This window comes from Larus michahellis, chromosome 1 (genome assembly GCF_964199755.1).
Source record: "Larus michahellis chromosome 1, bLarMic1.1, whole genome shotgun sequence".
In the NCBI taxonomy this organism is placed as follows: Eukaryota; Metazoa; Chordata; class Aves; order Charadriiformes; family Laridae; genus Larus; species Larus michahellis.
In genome coordinates this window covers 13,580,921-13,601,966 of record NC_133896.1, presented here as the reverse complement: position 1 = coordinate 13,601,966, position 21,046 = coordinate 13,580,921, and the positions used below count along the sequence as shown (strand labels likewise).

General features: G+C 38.3%; 1 protein-coding gene across 15 annotated transcripts in view; it reads right to left on the bottom strand.

The window, feature by feature from the left end:
• Window positions 1-21,046, bottom strand: part of MAGI2 (membrane associated guanylate kinase, WW and PDZ domain containing 2) — a 757,683-nt gene that overhangs the window by 111,857 nt on the left and 624,780 nt on the right. For 14 of the 15 annotated variants that reach the window (XM_074586071.1, XM_074590362.1, XM_074597089.1 and 11 more), the window contains one exon: window positions 8,173-8,808. The exons of the other annotated variant lie outside the window; for it this stretch is intronic. In XM_074586071.1, coding sequence (XP_074442172.1) covers window positions 8,173-8,808 — 636 coding nt within the window. The remainder of the gene's footprint in view (window positions 1-8,172; window positions 8,809-21,046) is intronic. 15 annotated transcript variants of the gene reach the window in all.

Below are 21,046 nucleotides of genomic sequence, written 5' to 3'. Positions count from 1 at the left end.
AACCATGGGAGCCAAGAGAGTTTTGTGGCTTTTGTAAGTGGTTTAGGAAGTGCCTGAAAATCACACCTTCCCATCTCCCCAGTGCCGTGTCTCGTGTCTGTAGCACAATAGATAATGTACTCACTTGTTTCATAGTGTATTAGCTTACTTTATTACTATAAAATATTGCACTATATTACAATTCACCACGTCACAACGTCTCCACAATGTACTTTGACAACAGATTTGGAAACCCAACAAATGTTGTTTAATAGGACATTACATTATACTGAACCAACAGAAACATTGTTCAACACATTTAGACTAAACTTTAGACATGCCTCCGTACACAAGCACAGGTTGTATGGTACTTTTTTAGAGTCCAGCTCTGTAGTTCTCCCTCCTTAGGCTGAGATCTCCCAGATCTCCTCTGAGGAAGGCTAGATTCACTCAGAGCCTAGACTACGGGCAATTAGGAAAAAAAAAAAACTTTCTTCATGCCCCAGTATTGCAGTATGTTCTCCCATGTACCATGCTTGGGAGGTATTTGGCTTCAAAAGATGCCATTTTTCACTGAGATATGCAGTCCAAGATAACCTGGTTAGTTTTCTGATAATACTGCTTGCAAGAACAGAAGAAAAACTTCTCTGGCCTGGCTAGATTCCAGTGTAGGCAAGCCAAAAAGTCTGTTTTCTCAAGAAAACTGTTCTTCAATTAGTATTCATTCACTAATATCAGTAAGACTGAAATCAGTCTGCAGCGCTGACAGTAGAGCTCTTGGGTTTGAGTAGTGACGTGGGCTGCAGCCACTGGACACAAACTTGCCCTGCACTCCTCAACAGAGACAAGTAGTTGCCTGTCTTGAAGGCAGAGCTCCTGCAGCTCTGCACAGAGCCTAGGTGCATGGCAAGTCTCTGTGTAGACCTGATAGTGACAACGCCTGACTGCTTACTGTATGTAGCGTCATCTTTGGCATCAAAATTTAATGTCAAAATAGCCATTGGAGCAACAGCAGTTACCTCTTTATGACTTGCAATGATGAGAATCTATGTCTACACACTTGTATTTCTTTTTGCCAAAAGGTTTTCTAAAGGGACCTGTTTCTCCAGTTTGCAAACTAACTCCTCTTAATGTCAACAAGAGTCAGGCACACGCATCCCTAGAAGTGCCCCCATAAGTTTTAACAGAAGCACTGTTCAAATTTAATACAGACTATATAAGCCTACATTAGAAGACAGTTTCACCAACAATAAAAGTACTTTTGAAAAAAAATGCTTGCTAATAGTCATTAAAAACCTTCTATGCAATATACGTGAAAAAGATTTATCTAATGCTTTGCAAAATTATCCACAAATGTACCACACAGTGCACAAACATTAATAAGAAAGAAGCAGCAAGCCCATAACACTACCATTTTGAAACGCGATGCAATTAATACTACTTCCATTAATACAGTGTAATAGCTACTAACTATTATTGATGTCTATTTTTTTCAGGAATCCATATTCATTAAGGAGGTCTATGGTTTCTTTTTCTTTTATTCAGAAATATGGAAGCAATTGCACACTGTTTCACTGCTAATCAGAGCTATACAAGAAAAGATATGAAAGTCTCATTAGTGTGAATTTTAGGATAACTGGTCTCCTGCCATGACTTCCTCTGTTCAAATTTGTCATTCCCTGTGCTTCTGAGAGGTTTACCATTTCTCTTACTAACAAGATTTAGATTGAATCCCTTCATCAACTAGGCTATATAAGTAACTTATTTTTTAGTTTACATGTAAACTAAACATATAACACGTAAAATATTTATTAAAATAGATTTCATACCATATGATTACAACAAGATGCTTAAAAATATTTCAATTTAATCCAAAGTATAAAACAGTCTCAATGTGTAGGACAAAAAGGATGTAAATAATTTGAAGGTTACTAGGAGAGTACATATCTCGCAGCTAAAAATATGATACTCTGTAAGGCAAGACATGCCTTGTAAAAATGAATCTGGAAATCAGTGCTTCCCAGGAGTTATGGTAATAGAACAGCAGTATTTCTTGTATGGTAACAGTATTTTCTAAAAACCTTTCCAAGAGCTTATTTCTGGAATTAACATAGGAAAGACAACTGCTTCTCCCACAAAGCTGTTACGAAACTATCTTGCACAAAATATCCATTTCTATCTAGGAAAGGTAGGAAGGGACAAGTGGCCAAGGCTGGGGGTGGGGAAAAGGGCAACGTGACAACAGCAAAGTCAATGAAGTGGACAATGTAGCATGACTCACAATATTTTTGATCATTAAACAGTTCTGGCACGACTAGCTCAGAACAGCAACAAAAATGAGAAAAAAAATGAAACAACTCAAAAGCCAGCACGAGAAGGATACGTTTACAGAAAACTCATGCTGAGGAAACTGTTGAATTTATGATGTCATATAAAAGCTCATAATTTTGAGATGGAAAGGAAAAAGGTCAGCTACAAACCTTTGTTTTCCATCAGTTTTAAAGCAGACAGGCCCAGGAACAACAGAGCACTTCAGAGAAGGATAGCAAGCCAAAACGGTGTGGTAAATTGGAAAGAGCAAATTGAAAGAGGATGTTTTAGCAGCATGTTGGACAGAAGAAATGTATGTCATTGACTTCTAGGTATCAATGGTTCACTTCAAATGCGTCAGTTGTTCACTACTAGGTTCACGTGCACATTCCCTTTGTGGGATCAAATGCCCCTTAAACTCACAAACAAGAGATACACGCGTCGTTTAAGAATACAGCAGAGCTAAAAATGCAGACGTTGCAAATGGATCTAAATTGCTGTCAACATTAGAATACTCTCAAGAAATGGGAGAAGAGGGATCAGGAGTAAATGTACAGTTGGAGTAACTGACTGGAAAGGAGAAAATATGGCAGAAAGCAGGAGAGCTATCAGACCTTGTATCTCCCAATATCTCTAGTCAGAGACAACAGAAAGAAGCTATTAATTTAGAGTACCCATAAGAAGCAATTAAACCAAGACTGGGCTCCTTTAGGAAGCAACTAGAAGGAAAAAAAATCACCAACAACTCAGGAATGTAAATGAGTAGAGACAGTAGGATGATAGAAAACCTCCGTTAAGTCCCAAATCAAAAACCTACACCATCCTCCTAACAATTTCATTTCTTCAAACCCACAGTACTGTTGACTAGAAAGTCCTGAATTGGGGATGAGCAAGCCATGAGACACAGAGTCTCCAGTTTGCACCAGGTACTCTCTTAATACTTTGAATGAAGAACTGCAGAAGCGGAGTTAAAGCTCCAGAGACCTCAGTGGTGGGCTGTGGTTGTGGAACCAGGAGATCACAACTGCCTGGGCCAGACTAGTGTTAGCAGGGTGATGGTGCTGCCTGCAGCTTTATCTTGTGCAGCTTTCCCAAGAGAGAGGACAACTTGGAGTAAAAGAAGTATGAGCTTTCCTGACCAGAGGAATTGAAAGACATCTTATAGCAAGCCTGGAAAAAAAAAAAAATAAATTCACCTCTGTGGTAGAGAGGTAAATCTGAGATCAGTCCATGGAAAGGGCACCAAGAATGTAGTTAGTATTCCTTCTATTGAAGTCTCCTCATTTTGAGGGGCTAGGTTTATTCACTAGAATATGCAGAGATGTTTTTTTGTGAAATTTCTGTCTGTTTTGGAAATTTCTGATGCTTCATGTGACGTACTGGTATCTGTTAGCAGTCTTAAGGATTTAAAACCTTCTGCTGGGGTTTATACAAAATCTGAGAAAGATACTTGGCGATCCTTTTATTCTCACAGTTTACGTCTACATTGTTAAATTCTCCCTCCTTATTTTGACTGTTTGTACATTGCGTGTGGTCCATGCTACCTACCACATCGTGTCAGGGTGAAACTGGCTGCTGGCTTACTCCAGTCCCATGCCTGGAGTGGGCTAACAATTAATCAGTATGGACAGTACATCAGTTCTCTGGCTCCGTTTTGCATAACAGTCTCAGATTCTCAGAGTCTGTTTGGATTCCATCACTATTATAAAATAGCTGTCTGATATAGGAACTTTGTCAGGCTTCCACTGTTTGCATTTAGTTTTAATGTTTCGCTCACAGAGCCTGTTTAGGAGTTGCCATGAATCAGTCCTGGGTTGTCTTCAGATTTCCTTAACACCAGTATTTCAGACATAGTCTTGATGGATCTACATTTGAATGTGTCAGTTCTTTTTTAGACAGGAACATTTCTGGGGCTGGGCTGCTGTCTATAGGTTTATATATTTCAAAGGCACTTTCCAAAAGAGATGGCATATGTCAGGTATTTGGATAGCTCATTTAGTGGAACATGCCAAAACCAATTTTTAATGTCCTAATTAGTGAATATTTTGCTCTACATACAATTTGGTACATGACACTTCAACCACTTAATGTTGTTTTTCAGTAGTTCTGGACTAATGGAGAATTTCTGCTCTAGCCACATTCAGAAAAACTGATTTCTGAGAGCTCTCTATTTCAGCAGCCTATACTCAATACAGACTGCTGCAGAAGCTGAGGATGAAGTGTGAAGGCTGAAGCAAAGGTGGAAAGGGGTAAATCTGCTTGGGTAACAAACAATTTCATATCTTTCTCTTACCTTCTTTTTTTCTGTTCATTTTTCCCTTTTTTTTTTAGGCAACACTTTCGCAACATCTTTTCCTTGCATTTTATTTTTTTTCAGTATGAACGCTTCTGTCAACTTATAGTAAACGATGGAAAATATATGGCTGGTCAGCAAAAACAGATGCAAAGAAATTGAACTAAGCAGGGCATCTGTGTTTAGCAAAGAACCTGACTAATAAACAGGAAGAAGATTGTAAGATCGCTAGCCATAGAGTTGTCATCTAAACAAGTGCTGCTTAGTATTTTCTTAGATATACAATGATGTTATTTCCATGGTTTATTTTTTTTTTCAAACATGCAGGTAAATTACTACTTCTGCTTTAGAAATTTTAAAGTGCGCACGCTATAAACTGGATTGGACCCCATGACAAGTCTCTGTTTGGTGTTGGTTCAGGTGGTTTTCTTTAGCAGCCTCTTTGAATTTGAGTGCTGCTATTCTCTCCAACGTTTTGCAACATGCAGACCTTTCCTTCCCCGGCATACTCTGGCTGCTGACCTCCTAAGCTTGAGGGACAATGTCTTTTTAAATGCTGTTGCACGCATACTATACACACAGGAGAGCATATATTTTCCTGTAGAAGATGATTTTTTCCTACAGTGAGAATATATCTCAGCCAATGTCGATCTGTCTCTAGTCTGCAATGTAGATAAGATTGCTGGATGAGAGAGGGGAATTAAGTCACAAAAATGGATTTGCCACAGTGAACTATGCAGTCAGGCCATATTCCTATCAGAGACAGAATACATTCAAGGCAACACACAACCTTACGCAAAACACAGCCTTCCTCTTCCACAGGCAGGAATAGTACTTCGGTCTTAATCTTAAAAATGAGATGCTAAAGACAGGATGCATAGAGTAACGATGGAAAAGGATGATATTATTCAAGTGTCATTACACATTAGAGATAATAAAATAAAAATTGGATCCATGAGTAAGGAGAAAGTATGCCTTGCTTCTTGGTGTCACAGACTAAATATTTTATAATCATAGCATGTTTCTCTAAGTTTTGTTTTGTATTCAGATTATCTCACATGACCAAATCTTATCATCTGTTTCTTATTCATAACATGTGGGATAGATACATACATCTGAACCAGTCATCCTCAACTCCCTTTATAGTCAGTCAAGCAGAATATACACTTTTAGGATACACCCGACTTATTTGAAACTTCTACGTTGGAATGACATGAATCACACCCTAGAAAGGCCTATTTCTGCCCAGGGATTATAAAAGGAGACCTGATGACTAGCATAGATATCATTACCTGCATTATAGATGTATATTTGGTCCCATGGATTCCCTTTTCCTATGGATTTATGAAAAAAACCCAGGTTGTCCCCTTAGAACAGTTCTTGTATTTCCATTAAGCTATGATTTAGCCATCTCTCAGGTAGAGTAGGTTTGTCTCATACACTGTATTTTTTCACTTCTTTTGAATCACTCAAACAAATGAGCCTTCTCTTTAATTTCAGAGTCTAACAACCTTGCATTAAGGTATATTCCTTATTTCTGATGCAAAGAAATTTCTGATAGTAAACTTTCACTTGTTCCGTATCATCCCATTAAGTTTAATTACTCTGTAGTGCTTCCAAACAGTTGTTTTAGTCTTAGTCATTGTTTTACCACGAACAAAACGTGCTCTTGTTCCCTTCTCTGCATTCTCTAAAGCAAGCAACCACCCCTGCCCCAGCAACAGAAGGATAAGACTCAGGAACATGCTATTGCATTTGGACCTAGTATTTTGTGTCAGCTGAGCTAGGGTACCTGTACCTGTACCTGTACCTGTACCTCCATGCTTGGCCTGACAGAAGACAAGATGGTGTAAATTTATACTGCTTTTATTGAGGGTCGAGCTCACTGCAGTATCTCCTATTTGCCACAGCAATGTGTAGAAAATAGCCACAGCTCAGTTAATGTACCAGAACTTGTTAAACTATCATGTTGATCAACTTGTTTTGATCATGAATCGATGCTCTAGGAAGAAATTCTCTTGAGAGAGAGGAATTATCCTCATGGGCTTGAGTATGTTGCTGCTTCAGGGTTTTTTTGCTACTGTCCTGCACTGATTGCTGAAATATCTATTTTCCTGTCTATTATTACTCAGGCTTGTTCAGCATACCGGATTTCACACTCCACTTCTCTCTGAAGATTGGTGTTCTGAATTGTTTTCCTCTAGAGGGGCATTAGCTTGCATTTTTCAAAATAAAATCCCATCTTTTGGGGTTACATTAACCCTTTTAATCCCCTTTGTACTCTTCTTTTGCTATTCAATTCTCCCTCATTTGTCAGCATCTTCAGAAAAAAATGTTGCTTAGTCCACTGTTCCAGATTCTTAATGGATGTTAAATAAAACCAGATTTAATACCAACTAATATAGCACCTCTGCAACAATTAACTTTCTCCAAGTTCATATACTCTAATGATATCAGTTGGCCTTTATTTTTCACTCTTAATTAGGCTTCATTCCAAAGAAATGTCAGATTCTGTCTGTTATTAATCATTCTTTTAAATATAGATATGAAAAAACCTTTATTGACTATGTGAATCTACAGATACTTAAATCACTTGATATTTATTATTTCTGCAATTTGATAAAATGCTACTATAGTCCTCGTTCTAAGGATCCGGCATATGCAAACACTAAAGCTTCACTTTCCAACCTCCACTCTTTAGAAGGAAAAGTAATTAGCATTTCTGTATAGAATCCTTTTTTTCTTTTGAAGCACACAGTAACATACATTCAGTGACATAAGAATGCCTTTAGGTGAACGAAGGCCTTTAATTAAAGAAATTAAATCTTTACTCACTTCAGGTAATAATAAATTGTGATGGATGCTCATCTCAAATCATCGAAGAAAATTTGTTTGGCTAAAATATTGAAAGCTATGAAATTACTTATCACTGTCAAGGTATTAAGACTTCTTCTGTTGTTATTGCTTCCTTACAGATAACTCTTGACTCTCCCCTTCCAGTGGTGCATATTTAAGCTTACTGTGTCAGGCTGGTCAGAAAAACTAAATTCCTAGAAGTTATTTTTTTAAAACAGAGAAAAATATACTATGGAACTTTGTGGTCAAGAAACATACAAAACAACTATTGCACAATACTTTTACAATGAAGGAAAAGGAGGCAAAGTGGTTTTTCAAAACCAGTAACCTTGTAAAGGGCTAATAGATTGCTCTGATTTTGATCTACCTTAATGAGTTAATTGATACAATAATACCTAAAGCTTGCAGCACTGCTTTGGGACTATAAGATTTTTGCTGCAGACACCATAAAAATTATTATGGGGTGAAAGGTCTGGAACTGCTCTAGTTTTACCCTTATACAGAGGTGGGACCATTGACACTCAAAACACAAAAAGGAATCCACAACAAACTGTTAGATTTTGCCTAGGATACTTAATTGCAGACACACTTTTCCAGAACCAATGGTGTTACCTTCCGCAACATGGAAATTAATTTCCAATCTAGTACACAAGGATGTAGTGAGTATATGTATGTCTTACGGTTTAGAACCTTTTACACACATTTTTGTAATTGTACAGACTTTCCAAACTTACCTCCTCTATGGATAATCAAAGAAGTTTCACTTCCAACAGGACATTCTTTAAGTATATCCACTACTTCTGCATGGCTCAGGTTCTGTACATTCTGCTGGTTGATCTCAACAATGAGGTCACCTTCACACAAACCAGGACATCCCTGAATGTCTAGAATTTGCTTCACCCTCTGTCCTGTAGGACTGTCTGCTATAGTGAAGCCAAAGCCCTGGGCCCCTTTCACAATGGTTAAGGTCATGAGTTCAGCTTGGGTGGCCCCAGAAGAAGCCATTGATACATTATCATCATGGGCAGGTGGTGGGAATGTGCTATCAAGCTGACTATCTGCTGGAATGGAGTGCAAGGAGTGTGGTGGTCGATCTGTTACGTCTGGAACAGACTGAGAAGTCCTAGAAATGTATTCCAAATAAGTTTCATAGTTATGTCTTCCATTTACCACTACCGGAGGCCTCTCCATTACTGCAAGGGGTGGCACCATGCTGTTGGCAGGATCTTCAGGATCAAAGGGCAAAGGGTATCCACGACATAGCACCAAGTTGACACTCTGACCAATAGGAACAGACTGGAAGAGTTTGACTACATCTGCGTGAGTATGTCCAAGGACACAAACTTCATTAATATAGACAATGACATCACCTAGAAAGAGAAGAAAAAATAGTGACAACGTGAGACAACTTCAGTTACTATATATGCAGTGAATTTTTTTTATAAGATAGAACTCTACTAAAAAATAAAATAAATTAGATCAACATGCTGACTCAAATACTAAAGACAAAAAAAACGAAATTTCTCTGCCAGTAAATGTAACAAAAATAGACAATGACGGTGTTATTCCTTTTCTGTGGAAACTCACAGCTGGAGAATTAAGCTGGATCCAGACATACACCTTTTCTTAACTACTTTTCAGTGTAGTCCTCAGATTACTTTTTTATAAGATACCATGGAAGTTTATTTGGAGGGCTGGTTATCAATAAATACCATTATTTGGTGAAGAGTAAAAGGAAAAATAAAAAGGAAATGGCAAGTACTCGTGGACTTAAGAATCCATGAATAGGGATGCAAGACTGTGCATGCATGTGCATAAGGAAATACTTTTTGCATTGATCATGATATTGACAGTTTCCTATTAAATGTTATTACTTGCCATCAGACATCCAGGACTACTACAGTCATTTCCTATTCTAGGCATGAACTAAACTGTACCTTGCGTATCGTAGGGATGTTAAGTGTGATTTTGTTGTAGCCATGATGGCTCAAGGACAATGACAGGGCAAATTTTGTAGCTAGGTATAATAGCTTTTTATTAGAATAATCTAGTCAAATGTTGGAAAATCAGCTTAGGATTTCCAGCTGAACCAGCTGGTCAAATAAAAATAAATATAACACCTTTACCTCCAAATCTTTTCTCATGTATAGTACATTGCTACCAGTCAGATCATATAAGAAAGCAGAATACTTTAAGTCAACAGGCTATTTATGGGTCTCCATATTGCTCATGCACCAACTGCTTCAGCTTCTGTTACTGGAAAGTTCAGAAACAAGTACAAGTTCCTTCTTGTTGTTAGAATGGATCTATATATTTATGGTCAAAAATATATATATATTTTTTATGGTACCGTTAAGGTGCATATTAAAATAAAAATGAATAATCAGTACAAACGATATTCAGAATAGTTTGATGACCCACTGTCAGTTTCCACTTTAATAAAACAGTTTGCAACTTTATAACAAAGGAGAAGGATATTTGGTTAGAGAACTCCACAAGTTAAAGTACTTTCCTGAGTGAAGATTGCCTTATTATCCTACCATTAACTAGGAACAAGAAATCATTTATGCAGACAACACTGTGAGGTGTCTACAAGATACACAGTTCAATAATTGACTTATCATGACATAATGCTTTTTAATGGTATTTGAAAATTCAGCAATAAAATGAAAATGATTTAGGGAGGATGAGGTGGTTTGTGTGGAATTGCTTGAAGTGTATTTATGAAATTATGTCTTTCAAGTACTTCAATTGAAAGATCTAATCAAGCAAACTGAGGAAAAAAAGAGCATCATCAAGATGCCAGCGCAAGGGCTGTTTCTATGTGACAACGAAAGGCAAAGGCTGTTCCTATGTGAAAACGAAATGGTCAATTCCCACATGATCAGCCTGTCTCACAGCCTGACAGTAATTAATTGCATATGCACAAATTGTGATTCAGAGGGTTTCTTCAGAGGGTGTCTAGGGAAAAAGTGCTAAAAGACTTTGTTTAAATGTTTGTGAATATTATTCACAGAAACCTTAGCAGCTGCGAATACTGTCTTCAATGTGCATCACAAATAGATCACAAACTATAAGCAAATGCAGTAAGATCGCTTCATAGGCAGTGCTGAAAGAACCCCAATGCTTCTCTCTCAAGCAGCTGAGAGTAATACAGTTTTCAAAAGTCAAGATTTAAAAGAGAGAAAGTATGTACTGTATTAATTTATCGTGGCAATGGCTGCAATTCATTGTTATTTGCTCATGCCCTGGTATAGAAAGATCTTACCTGCATTCTCATCCCTGGCTCCCGCATTAGCAGTGAGGCTGACATTGCTCATAATAGGACTGATACTGTTGAACTGAGCCCTCTTCAATGCATGCTCCTGTTTCAGTAGCTTATGCCTTAATAGTACCCTTGCAACTTTTTAATCCATGCGGTCTTTATTTCCCTGAGTGCTGGCAATGCAGATATGTGGTGGGAGGAGACCAATCTGTTTGTTCATCCTCTCTTGCAATACTTCAGCAGGGAGCAAAAGGAATAATGCATTTATTGTGTTGGGCAAGTAAATCACCCCTTCGCTTTATGCTTTTGTACAGGACTAGTTATGATCTAAAACTTAAACCAATATGTTTTTCATAAATTGGAAAATAAGATAAACTAGTTGACATTATGGAGGTCTTCCGTGGAAAGAAATTACCTTTTGCACAAGGACTGCAGCCAGGAAATAGATAGGCCAACTAACCCCCTCCCCCAGTCACTAAACAGGCAAAAATGAGCATTAGAAGGTCTTGGGTAAGAACTCCTTCTTTAATAATGACCCTGCCTTATCCCTCACAAGACAGCAGAAAATTCTTCAGCGTTTCCTGAATCAATATTTTTAAAAGTCTTTGTGGTTTCTGAAGTATAACATGAATAGCATGCCTAGGCACACTCTGAAGTTGTAACTCACTCACAGTTGAACCGTTTGGGCCCCTTAATGCTGCACTGTCATATAGAGAACATATGGCTGAAGGTTAAGAGGAATGGGGAAAAAGGCATGAGTTTCCAAGTTCAACTCAAAGAAATGGCTACAGTGGAGTTGTGTTAAAGTAGGAAGAAACAGTTTCAGATCATGAGGCACGATGGAGGAATAAAAGGAGTTAATTTCAGAAATCCTTCAAGTAAACCTCTGTACTGTAGGAGTTTCTCCAAATCTAACTCATTTTCCAGGCTGAGAGTTCCTCCTTGCTGACACAGAGAGAACTACCCAGCACTTTCCTACCCAGCACTTGGTAGGAAAAGAGAGATAAGTTAAGAGCGTTACAGAGCCAGTGCCATGCTAATGCAAAGTTCAAAACCTCTCTACTTCAGGAAAACTCCCTGAAAGATTCCTGTAGCATCTTTTCTGCCTGTTCTCTCCTGCTGCTTCCAATAATAATTGGTGCGTATGGACAAACACAATAGCGATCCTTTTTATAATTCCTGCCTGATTTTCTAAGCAAGCCATAGTCTGCCTCCAGAAATCACAGTTTCACTGTGAGTGGGTATCTTTGAAGTTATGCAGAACATTTATATTAAGCACCAAACTTTGCTTTGCTTTTAGAATTAAACCTACTAAAATGGCTGGAGCTTGCTAACAGAATCACAGAACGACTGAATGATGTCCAACCTCCCCTCTAGCAGGGTCACCTAGAACCTGTTGCCCAGGATCATGTCCAGATGGCTTTGAATATCTCCAAGGAGGGAGACTCCACAATGTCTCTGGGCAATCTGTTTTATTGCTTGGTCACCCTCACAGTAAGAGTTTCCCGATGTTCAGATGGCACCTCCTGTGTTTCACTTTGTGCTCATTGACTCTGGTCCTATCACTGGGCACCACTGGAAAGAGCCTGGCTCCATCTTCAGGTATTTACATACATTGGTAAGAGCCTCCTAAGTCTTCTCTTCTTCAGGATGAACATCTGTGTACTTCAACATCCTCACTATCAGGTGCTCTCCCCAATCCCATCTTCTTCCCTAGCCTGTACAAACCCTAGACACGCTTTACCAACCCTAGCTTACTTGAGACTGCTCAGGAATGAAGGAGACCAGGAGGGCTGGTCTATGGAGAAGGCATTTGAATAAGATTCTCTAGATGAAGTGGCAGGTTTGATAGATACCCAGTAGAGTAGACAATAAATATCCTGTCCTACATCTCAAACATCTACACTATCACAAGAACAGATTCTGCTGTCCAGAAGCCAATGTCCAAATTCTGCATTGAGTCAAAGAATGTTAGAAAATACTGATAGCAACCAAATTTGTCAAACTGCCTTACAATTACCTTTGCTTTACTTAAGGGTCTTGCATTTAACCGACAAATTTAGGAACATAGGTCTGGAGAGGACTTCCTGGATGGCTGAACCTAGTCCCTTGTTGTCAGATACAACACAGTATGTTACACTTGATGAAATTTGATGTCTTCACAGAAATACCCATGAAGCCCCAAAATATTTAACATCTTTAATAAACCTGTTTAATGCTTGTTATGCTTGAATAACAAGCTTGTTTAATGCTTGAATGCTTGGTTAAAGGTTATGTTTTATTATCTACATATTTCATCAGTTGGTTTAGTGACTGTTGAAGATATTTGTGAGCTTCGACATCCTCTAGTGACGTATTCTTACTTACATTCCTCTTTACAGTAATGCTGAAGAGTCAAATCTGACATCCCAGAGATTTTTGGCAAGCATTAACTCTGCAAAAGTACTTTTCTCATGGTTGAAGTGCTTGATCCAAACAGAATCTGTTTTATTGACATAACTCATTTCGTTACAAATTATCCTAATGTTTCATGTAATACTACCACCTCTATTTCCCTCCTTTCTGAAGAACCTATATTATTCAGTGACTCCACGTATTGTTTCTGCTATGTTTTTATCACCCCTAGAATGTCTGCATACACATCTTGCACTAGTAGATAAAGTTCCTCCATTTTCTTAGCTGTGTTCCCACCATTTGTATACAAATACTTTGCTTATTTCTTCTTATTATTGTTGTACACTCAGTTTCCTCGCTGGAATATTTTATGGTACCCCAGTGAACTGAATTGCCTACTGGACTGCCCTTATTATTGTTATTTAAAGTCCTTTAAACTTCAAAGTCTGAATGGAGGGGAAAAAAATGCAGATTAGATCTTTGCTGTTAATTTACGATCACATTCAAAGTTTAGTAGAAATGTACCCATTGATTCTGATGGGGTTTGGATCAAGCTCTTAGTACCCATGTTCCTGGGCTTAAAATATGACAGAACGCTGTGATTTGGTGGGGGACAGAGACAGCTCTGCTACTCGCCTGCTGCCAGCACAAGGCAATAGCAATGGAGCTAAAATCAGCCCATGGTTTGGCGAGTCTGTGCAGGAAGCACCAGCTCTGCAGGGCTCAGGCTGCATTTATTTTTGGCTGCATTTATAAACGAGGTAAACTCTACCAACTTCTCCAGCATTACTTATTCCCACTTGCATTTCTCAACCACATACTCCAAATTCCGCACATGCATATTTTGCATGAGCTTCAGAACTAGCAATAGACGATTACTTTATTCTTGAAGCTTTCCCTCCGCCTGCCCACCTACACTATCTACTGTCATTACTGGCTATTTCTGTCACTTCTCAGCAGTGACCTTGTCTTCTCTGTCTGCAAGGTGCTCCAACATTTCTGGTACTGTAGCCTATTAATAATAAATTCAGAGGTGTTAGCATGTTTCCAGTACTGAGATATGAAACATGAGGGTAATTTTAATAACAACGGCATGTGACTGATGGTCATGGAAGAGGTGACGATTCTTTAGAAATTAGATATTTTTATATGTGCACGTGCAGTTACTAGTAGCAGCACAGAGGACTACTGCGTGAGGGATCATTTAGTTTAACAGTAGGAGCCAAATTACGTTCTGAAACTTTGAATCTCAACTTCCTTCCACCTGCTGTAGGTGTTAATCCAATGTGTGAATAAATTTTTGTTATGAATAGGTACAGTCATTTCTTTGTATGTAAAAGATTTCAACAGGTTCTGCATAAACAAAAATTCTCTGTTTTCTTGTACTCTGACCTGCCACAGAACCTTGTAAAACCAATTTGTCTCCAGCTGCTAACATCTGCATGGCATAACTTTTATAGACAAAAGATAACACCTATGATCCTGCAGTTCACGGTAACCTGATTTATCTTTTTCTGAAAAATTTGGCCCTACTTTTTGTTAATACTCATTACATAAATACTCTTATTTTCAAAATAAAAATTACTGAATTATAATGACTTCTTAAAGGAGACTGCAGTGTAAAATGACTATTGCATATTAATACTGAAATACTTAAAACACCTGCCAAGAAAATGGTAACTTATTTCTTTTAAAAAGGAACATTAAATTAACTACTAGAACGTATCAAGAATGTAACCTGGGGAGAAGTACACGCATATAATAACCATAGCTACTGATTGGAAGAGCTAAATTTAAAATTGACCGCTTTATTATTAGCTTTATAACAACTTTATCTGAGAGATAGCACTGTGGCAGCCACAGTGAAATGAAAAGAGCTGCTGGGAGACATAATGCTCAGCTGCCTCTGCACTCAGAAAGAATTTCAGGACCCCTCGCTGGTGAGAACACTGAACAGCCCATTAAAATATCTCTGTTCAGACTGTCACAGAAGAACCATTGCCCAATCTTCACCTCCTACAGAAAGTTTTACCCATGTGCGGACAAACTTTGCAAAGCTGACAGGTAACCACTGTCCATAGACCCTCCTTTCACTCACTGGACTATGGGAACTGGGAATCAGGGGAAAAAAATCAAGGTAACCAAAATGATTATTTACTAAATCTGACAAAAAGTGAAATCAAAATGTATTTCTATGCATTCAGGCACTCAAACTTGCATTAGACAGGCCTAACTTGTCCTCTTAATGAAACCTGAGCAACAGCTGTAAACCAGCTGTTTGTCACATTTGAAAGTCAGTGATTCTACAAGGCGTCGTTATACAAGTGGTTAGCTGGGGCTAAAATCTGTCCCCATCATTGGAAGGACTGAGCACCCTGGCTCCGAACTTGGCTTCCTCTACAAGAGCCAAGAGAAGGATCTGACACAGACACGTGTCTGCAACTTTACCCAAGAATCAGATCTGTTGAGTAAGCAGGTGCCATTTTTATACAATCAATTTTTTAGAACCCATTTTAATTCTACTGTGACCCAATGCACATGCCTAATTAAAAAGCTGTCTATTCAAAATTTTTGTGCTTAACCAGCATGTATCATGTAATTACACCCAGGCAGATGTGGATTAGTAGAAGAAACTATTTACATTTTATTTGTATTTTGCATATAGTGGTAAAAGCTATTTAAATAGAGGCATTTAACTTTTTTGGGGAGAGGGATAAAATACATTCCAAAAAAATCTAAAGACCTTGATTATTTGCTGATCCAGTAAGCATGAAACATTGCAGAATAAAAATGTAAGTAAAGCAATAGCAAAAGAATACTTAAATGAATGCCCTTCACAAAGTGCTAAAGAGCAGGCGAATTCTCATCCTAGCTAGACAGTATTTCACTTCTTCAAGCATTTGAAAGCATAGCATGGATGTTAAAACTGCCACTTTACAAAAAAGTAATTATTTAAAAGATGACAAGTAATTTGGGGGCAAGACCACATAAAAAGAAAAAGATCCGATTTTCAAGGCAGCCTTTTGTTTACAAATTATGTAAGCCTGCTCTGTCCAGGATTTGCTTGCAGGAACTACTTTTGCATCCTGAAATGCCTGGTGTGAATGAACTGCGTGACAAAACATCAGTGGATCTGAAGAGCGAGATAAAAAATGTATGCCGTGTTTGCATCGCTGTTTGGGATCGCTTTGAAAGGTGTCACTGCAGGCAGAGGCTCATGTAGAAACGAAGCCCTTTTTTTTTTTTTTTTTCCCTTTAGAAAAAAGGAGGTCAAAATTTACAACACATTTGCTTTTGTACGCGTAACATTTTATTTCTGTACGCAGCGCATCACATTTATCTAGGTAATGGCTCCCAGGAGGAGGAAAGTAGCCCAGCCAGCCTCCCGGCAGCCTAAAGGCATACGGGTATGGCAGAGCATGATGGAAATACCAAGCAGCCCCTGTCCCTGCATGGGGACCCTGGCAAGGTGCCACCTGTCCCCGGTGGAAGACATTTTCAGCAGCATTGTCGACTGCACACCATTGCAACCCGCTAGTTCGTGACAGAAAGCGCGGGGAAGGCAAGAGGGAGATGAACGAGGTGAGGAGCTAGAGGGAGCGCTTACGAAGAAGCTGCAGCACAACGACAAATGTCGTTATGTGTTGAAATATATATGTAATAGGGGATTTTTAGTAATGAGCAGTTACGTTTTGCTTGTGACCTGGAATAACAGAGGTTTTTTCCTTTCTTTGAGTAATGCTAGCACCATGAGGACAAACAATAACAATTCAGTGGTGAAGGTGTTAAATTGTTTTGCAAAGAATAAAAATATATTGTCCTTGACAATGAGTGCTTGGCAATGAAAGAGCTAAATTTGTACTTAGTGAAAGTAACAGCCGTTAGTTGGACTTAAAAAACATGTGTAAAGACAGATAAGTAGGGTTAGTCTCCATTTTAAATCTATAGCGGTACAACTTGAAAGTTCATTTTGATTTTAGAGATTTTATGGTTTCTGAGGACATTCCCTGTAACTGAAGTGAGTTACCAGAACTGGGGCAGTTTTATAATTCGGTTATCTATTTACTAAGACCATGATTTTCAACATTGTTTGATCAATACTCTGCTTTTCTTGCTATGCTCACACATACAGCTCTTCCAGCTGCCTAACTTCAGCAGCTGACTCTCTGAGACCGGTACAAATCTGATTTCACTATCAGTTAGGCCATTAACTTAATTTAAAGCTAGAGATTAAAAGCTTTGATTTGTGGATTTTGTGTCTATTCATTGCTCAGGTCCACATTCTGCTGACCGAGCTCAGTGGGAGCTGCCAGCACTCGGCACCTCTGAAAATCAGTGTGCTTATTCCTGAGCCGAACCGTGGATGTGGAGCCAAACGCCAGACACTAAATCTGAAGGTGTTGCTATGACAGATTGTTTAGCAAGGCCAATCCATTACAATAGTATGCATCCAAATGCTTCCCATGAGAAATGTTTACATTTACTGTTGTCCCAGACCACTGCTATTAACACTATTAATTCACTCCCAAACTTCATGCTGAAGAATTCGATTCCGGCTAAATATCTTGTGTCCTTAATCCTGCCACTTGTAACGAACTGTGTTCTCATTCACTGCTTCATCCTAGTTATTAGAGCATCTACTGTCGTGCCAAACCAGAAATTCAGAATATCTGTATATGTGTTCATATTTGTACCTACATATAAATCCTCAAATATTGCTGTATCTTGAAAGCAGTCGACTGGATTTACAAGGTCAGGACCTTCCAGAGATAGAGACAGATACTTCCAAAGAAGCCTGGGTTACTACATATTAACGCTTTTATGCCTAAGTAAAGACAGGAAGCATTTCATTTGTAACAAGCATAATTTAAATGTATCAAAACAGTGAAATAATTCCCAGTTAAATAAGTGGATTTTTACCAGTAGTCCACTGGCATAAATACCTCAGTGCATTTAAAATGGGGTCATCTTTGACTAACAATTCATTAACAAATATCTCATACAAATGTGTGGCTAGTATATGAGTCATTTTCTACTTAAGAGTTTTATAAAATCCGTTCTACCTTCAGGCTGATACATGCTTATCTTACGTATTACCCCTATTTTATCTTTTTTGATAGTAAAATCATCAACATAAAAATTACCTCTACTTCAGAGAGCTTCTCGCTTAATTTCTATACCAAAAATCTCCTAAATAGTTTTTCAGGCATGTATAACTACATCAGTTCCTTTAAAATTGTACAGCAAAGAGAAATAGTGGAGTTCCTTTTGGTTCTCTCAGGTTTCACTGTATTTTTCCAGGTTAATAGAGGGTAATGTATTATCAAACTGACCTTCCTTCCAAGCAAATGTTGTCTTAATATCTCTAGAGCCTCTTTCATTGCCAAGCACTCATTGTCAAGGACAATATATTTTTATTCTTTGCAAAACAATTTAACACCTTCACCACTGAATAATTCATGCTTTCTTTTCCAGCCCATTCCTGAATACTACACTGAGTCTAAACTACAAAATTCAGCTTGCATAATAATTCTTTGGGTGAGATGGAGGCAAAATCATTAACAAAAGTCCCCCCAAGCCCCTTCTTTAAGGCTGCTTTATAACCCACAGGGAACGCCGGCCTTACGATGGTTAGGCAAAGGTCACTTTTCACCCTCATAGCTGCATGGCTAAGAATCACATTCTCCTTTTATGAGGAGTATCCAATCTCCCACTAGCTATTCTGCCTCCTTGTACGTCTCATGCACCTTCTCTATTTTCTGTTTTGGTTTATAAGCTTTCTGAGAGAGAGATGAGAATTTGCGGTACTCTTGTACGGTTTATGGCGCTGAGGAGTCACGGTTTCCTCATGACTTCATTTCCACTGCAGTAAATATTTGAACAACAATAACAGCACTGCAGGGTAAATACTCTGTGATTTTCCAGTGCAATGTGGGATTCAGCCCAATGCACGGATCCTAAGACTTGCAACAATCTAAACTGCATTACAGATACATCAATTACTGCTCAATCGTCAAATCGCAGATTTTATATATAAAGGGGCATTAAACCTCTGTTGTGTATGAGAACACACCATATCTTCCTCATTAGAAAAGAATTAATTTTCTGGATGTTTGAATTTATTAATTTGTTAATTAGCTAATGAATAAAAGTAAATTACAATGGGTTATTATGAAAGACTGTGATCCCGTATGAGACTATTTGCTCAGACTGAACAAGCAGTCTCATAGTCTGACTGCCATCTCCTACTGTTCTTGCTGCGAATCATCCCATGAGTGGCCTGTAGTTAAAAAGCTCTTCCCAAAATGCTCATTATATCTAATTTTTCCTCAAAAGGCTACCACTTATTGTCATTTGCTTCCATACAGTATTTCCAAGCTGTTCCTGACAAAGTAGGTGGTACCTTCTCTCCTGAGAGTGTATTGCTTCTGTGTCCGTCAAAAATTGAGAGCAAATTGTGGCCTCCCATCCGATTGGAGATAGTAGCCATAGTGACAGAAAATGGAAAATTTCTCTCAGGCATAATTTATGCACGAGTTACCCATATTTGGTTAGCCTGTGAAAATGGTGGGAAATGGGGCAGCCATTTCACAAACTTCCTTCTAAGAACTATCTGCTGTCTGAGAAGTGCACAAAGAAGGGTAAAAGTATGATATGTGCAGGGATGTGGCACGTTAGAGACAGGAGATAACTAAGGACGAGCAACGGATGAGCGTGTGTGCAGTGGGAAACGGGAACAGAAGGCGCAGGAGGAATTCGGGATGTTAATGCCAGCAGCAAAGTGCTAGAGAAAGCGAAAAGAAACTCATGTGTGCTGGGTGCTTTGTTCTTCCCTGTCTTCAAAAATATCCTACCTGGTTGCGTGTCCAAGAGCCCTGCCTTGCTTCAGGCAGGTGTAAAAAGCCTAGAGTCTATTCGTGAATCCTTCTCCAAAAAATAATGTTTAAAAAATGGCTGGCTATTTGTATTAAAACTGCTTTTGTTCTTTTTGCTTCTTATGACCGTTCCAGTGTGAAATTATTAATTTTTCAGGCTTGCGTGCACACACTGCTCACATACATGCCCCACCAGAAAGCAATTTCCAGACAAAAAAAAAAAACGCAGTAAGAGATCAACTGTATATCATCTGTGTGATTTTTAGAAATACAGTGAAATGACACGTTCATTAATTTCAATGGGGATTACAATCAGAAGAAACCCATCTAAGGTTAAACTAAAAAATTCAAACAACCCTAGGTACAAAACCAAAAGCAGGGTTCCTATTTTAATTTTTTCTGCATTTAGCATAATCAAGAAGATACAGGTTCATTAAAGAAACACAAAATTGTCTCTATGAATCACTCAAACCAAATCTGGGGCTGCTGACACTAACAAGGGAGACATCACTATAAATAATATTGTCCTATCAGCAAAGTTAAGCATGGCTGGGTGAATGAATTCCCTGCTTTTGGCTTTGTGTGTTTGGATTTCGTGGATTTTACAATGGATAGAGCAGGGAGAATGTGTACCTGTTCTTAGGGTAATAAACCACTTTGTAAAATAGAACTAGCTTTTACAATAATTGAAAACAATGTACTAAATGTTGTAATTACAAAATATAATTATCATGGTTTTTCTTATCATATTTTTTTTCTTATTTTCTGCTAGTGAAAGTTTATATATTATGTTCCCATTTAATATTTAGAAAACAAATCACAGCATTTCCAAACTGGCAGTCCTTTAGCTTTTCCCAGCAAGGAATACCAAAATTTTTTAGTCTTGACAAATTTTATATACATAGGTGAACCAATCAATCAATGTATTGTCTACTGAATATGTCAGGTTCAGTATGTCTACTGAACCTGTAATATTGTAAACTACTACTGAAACATGACTGGATCTTCAGGGTTAATAAATAACTGGAATTCTAGTTAAACACTGTGAAGAAACAAATTCTGAGAAGTTCTATC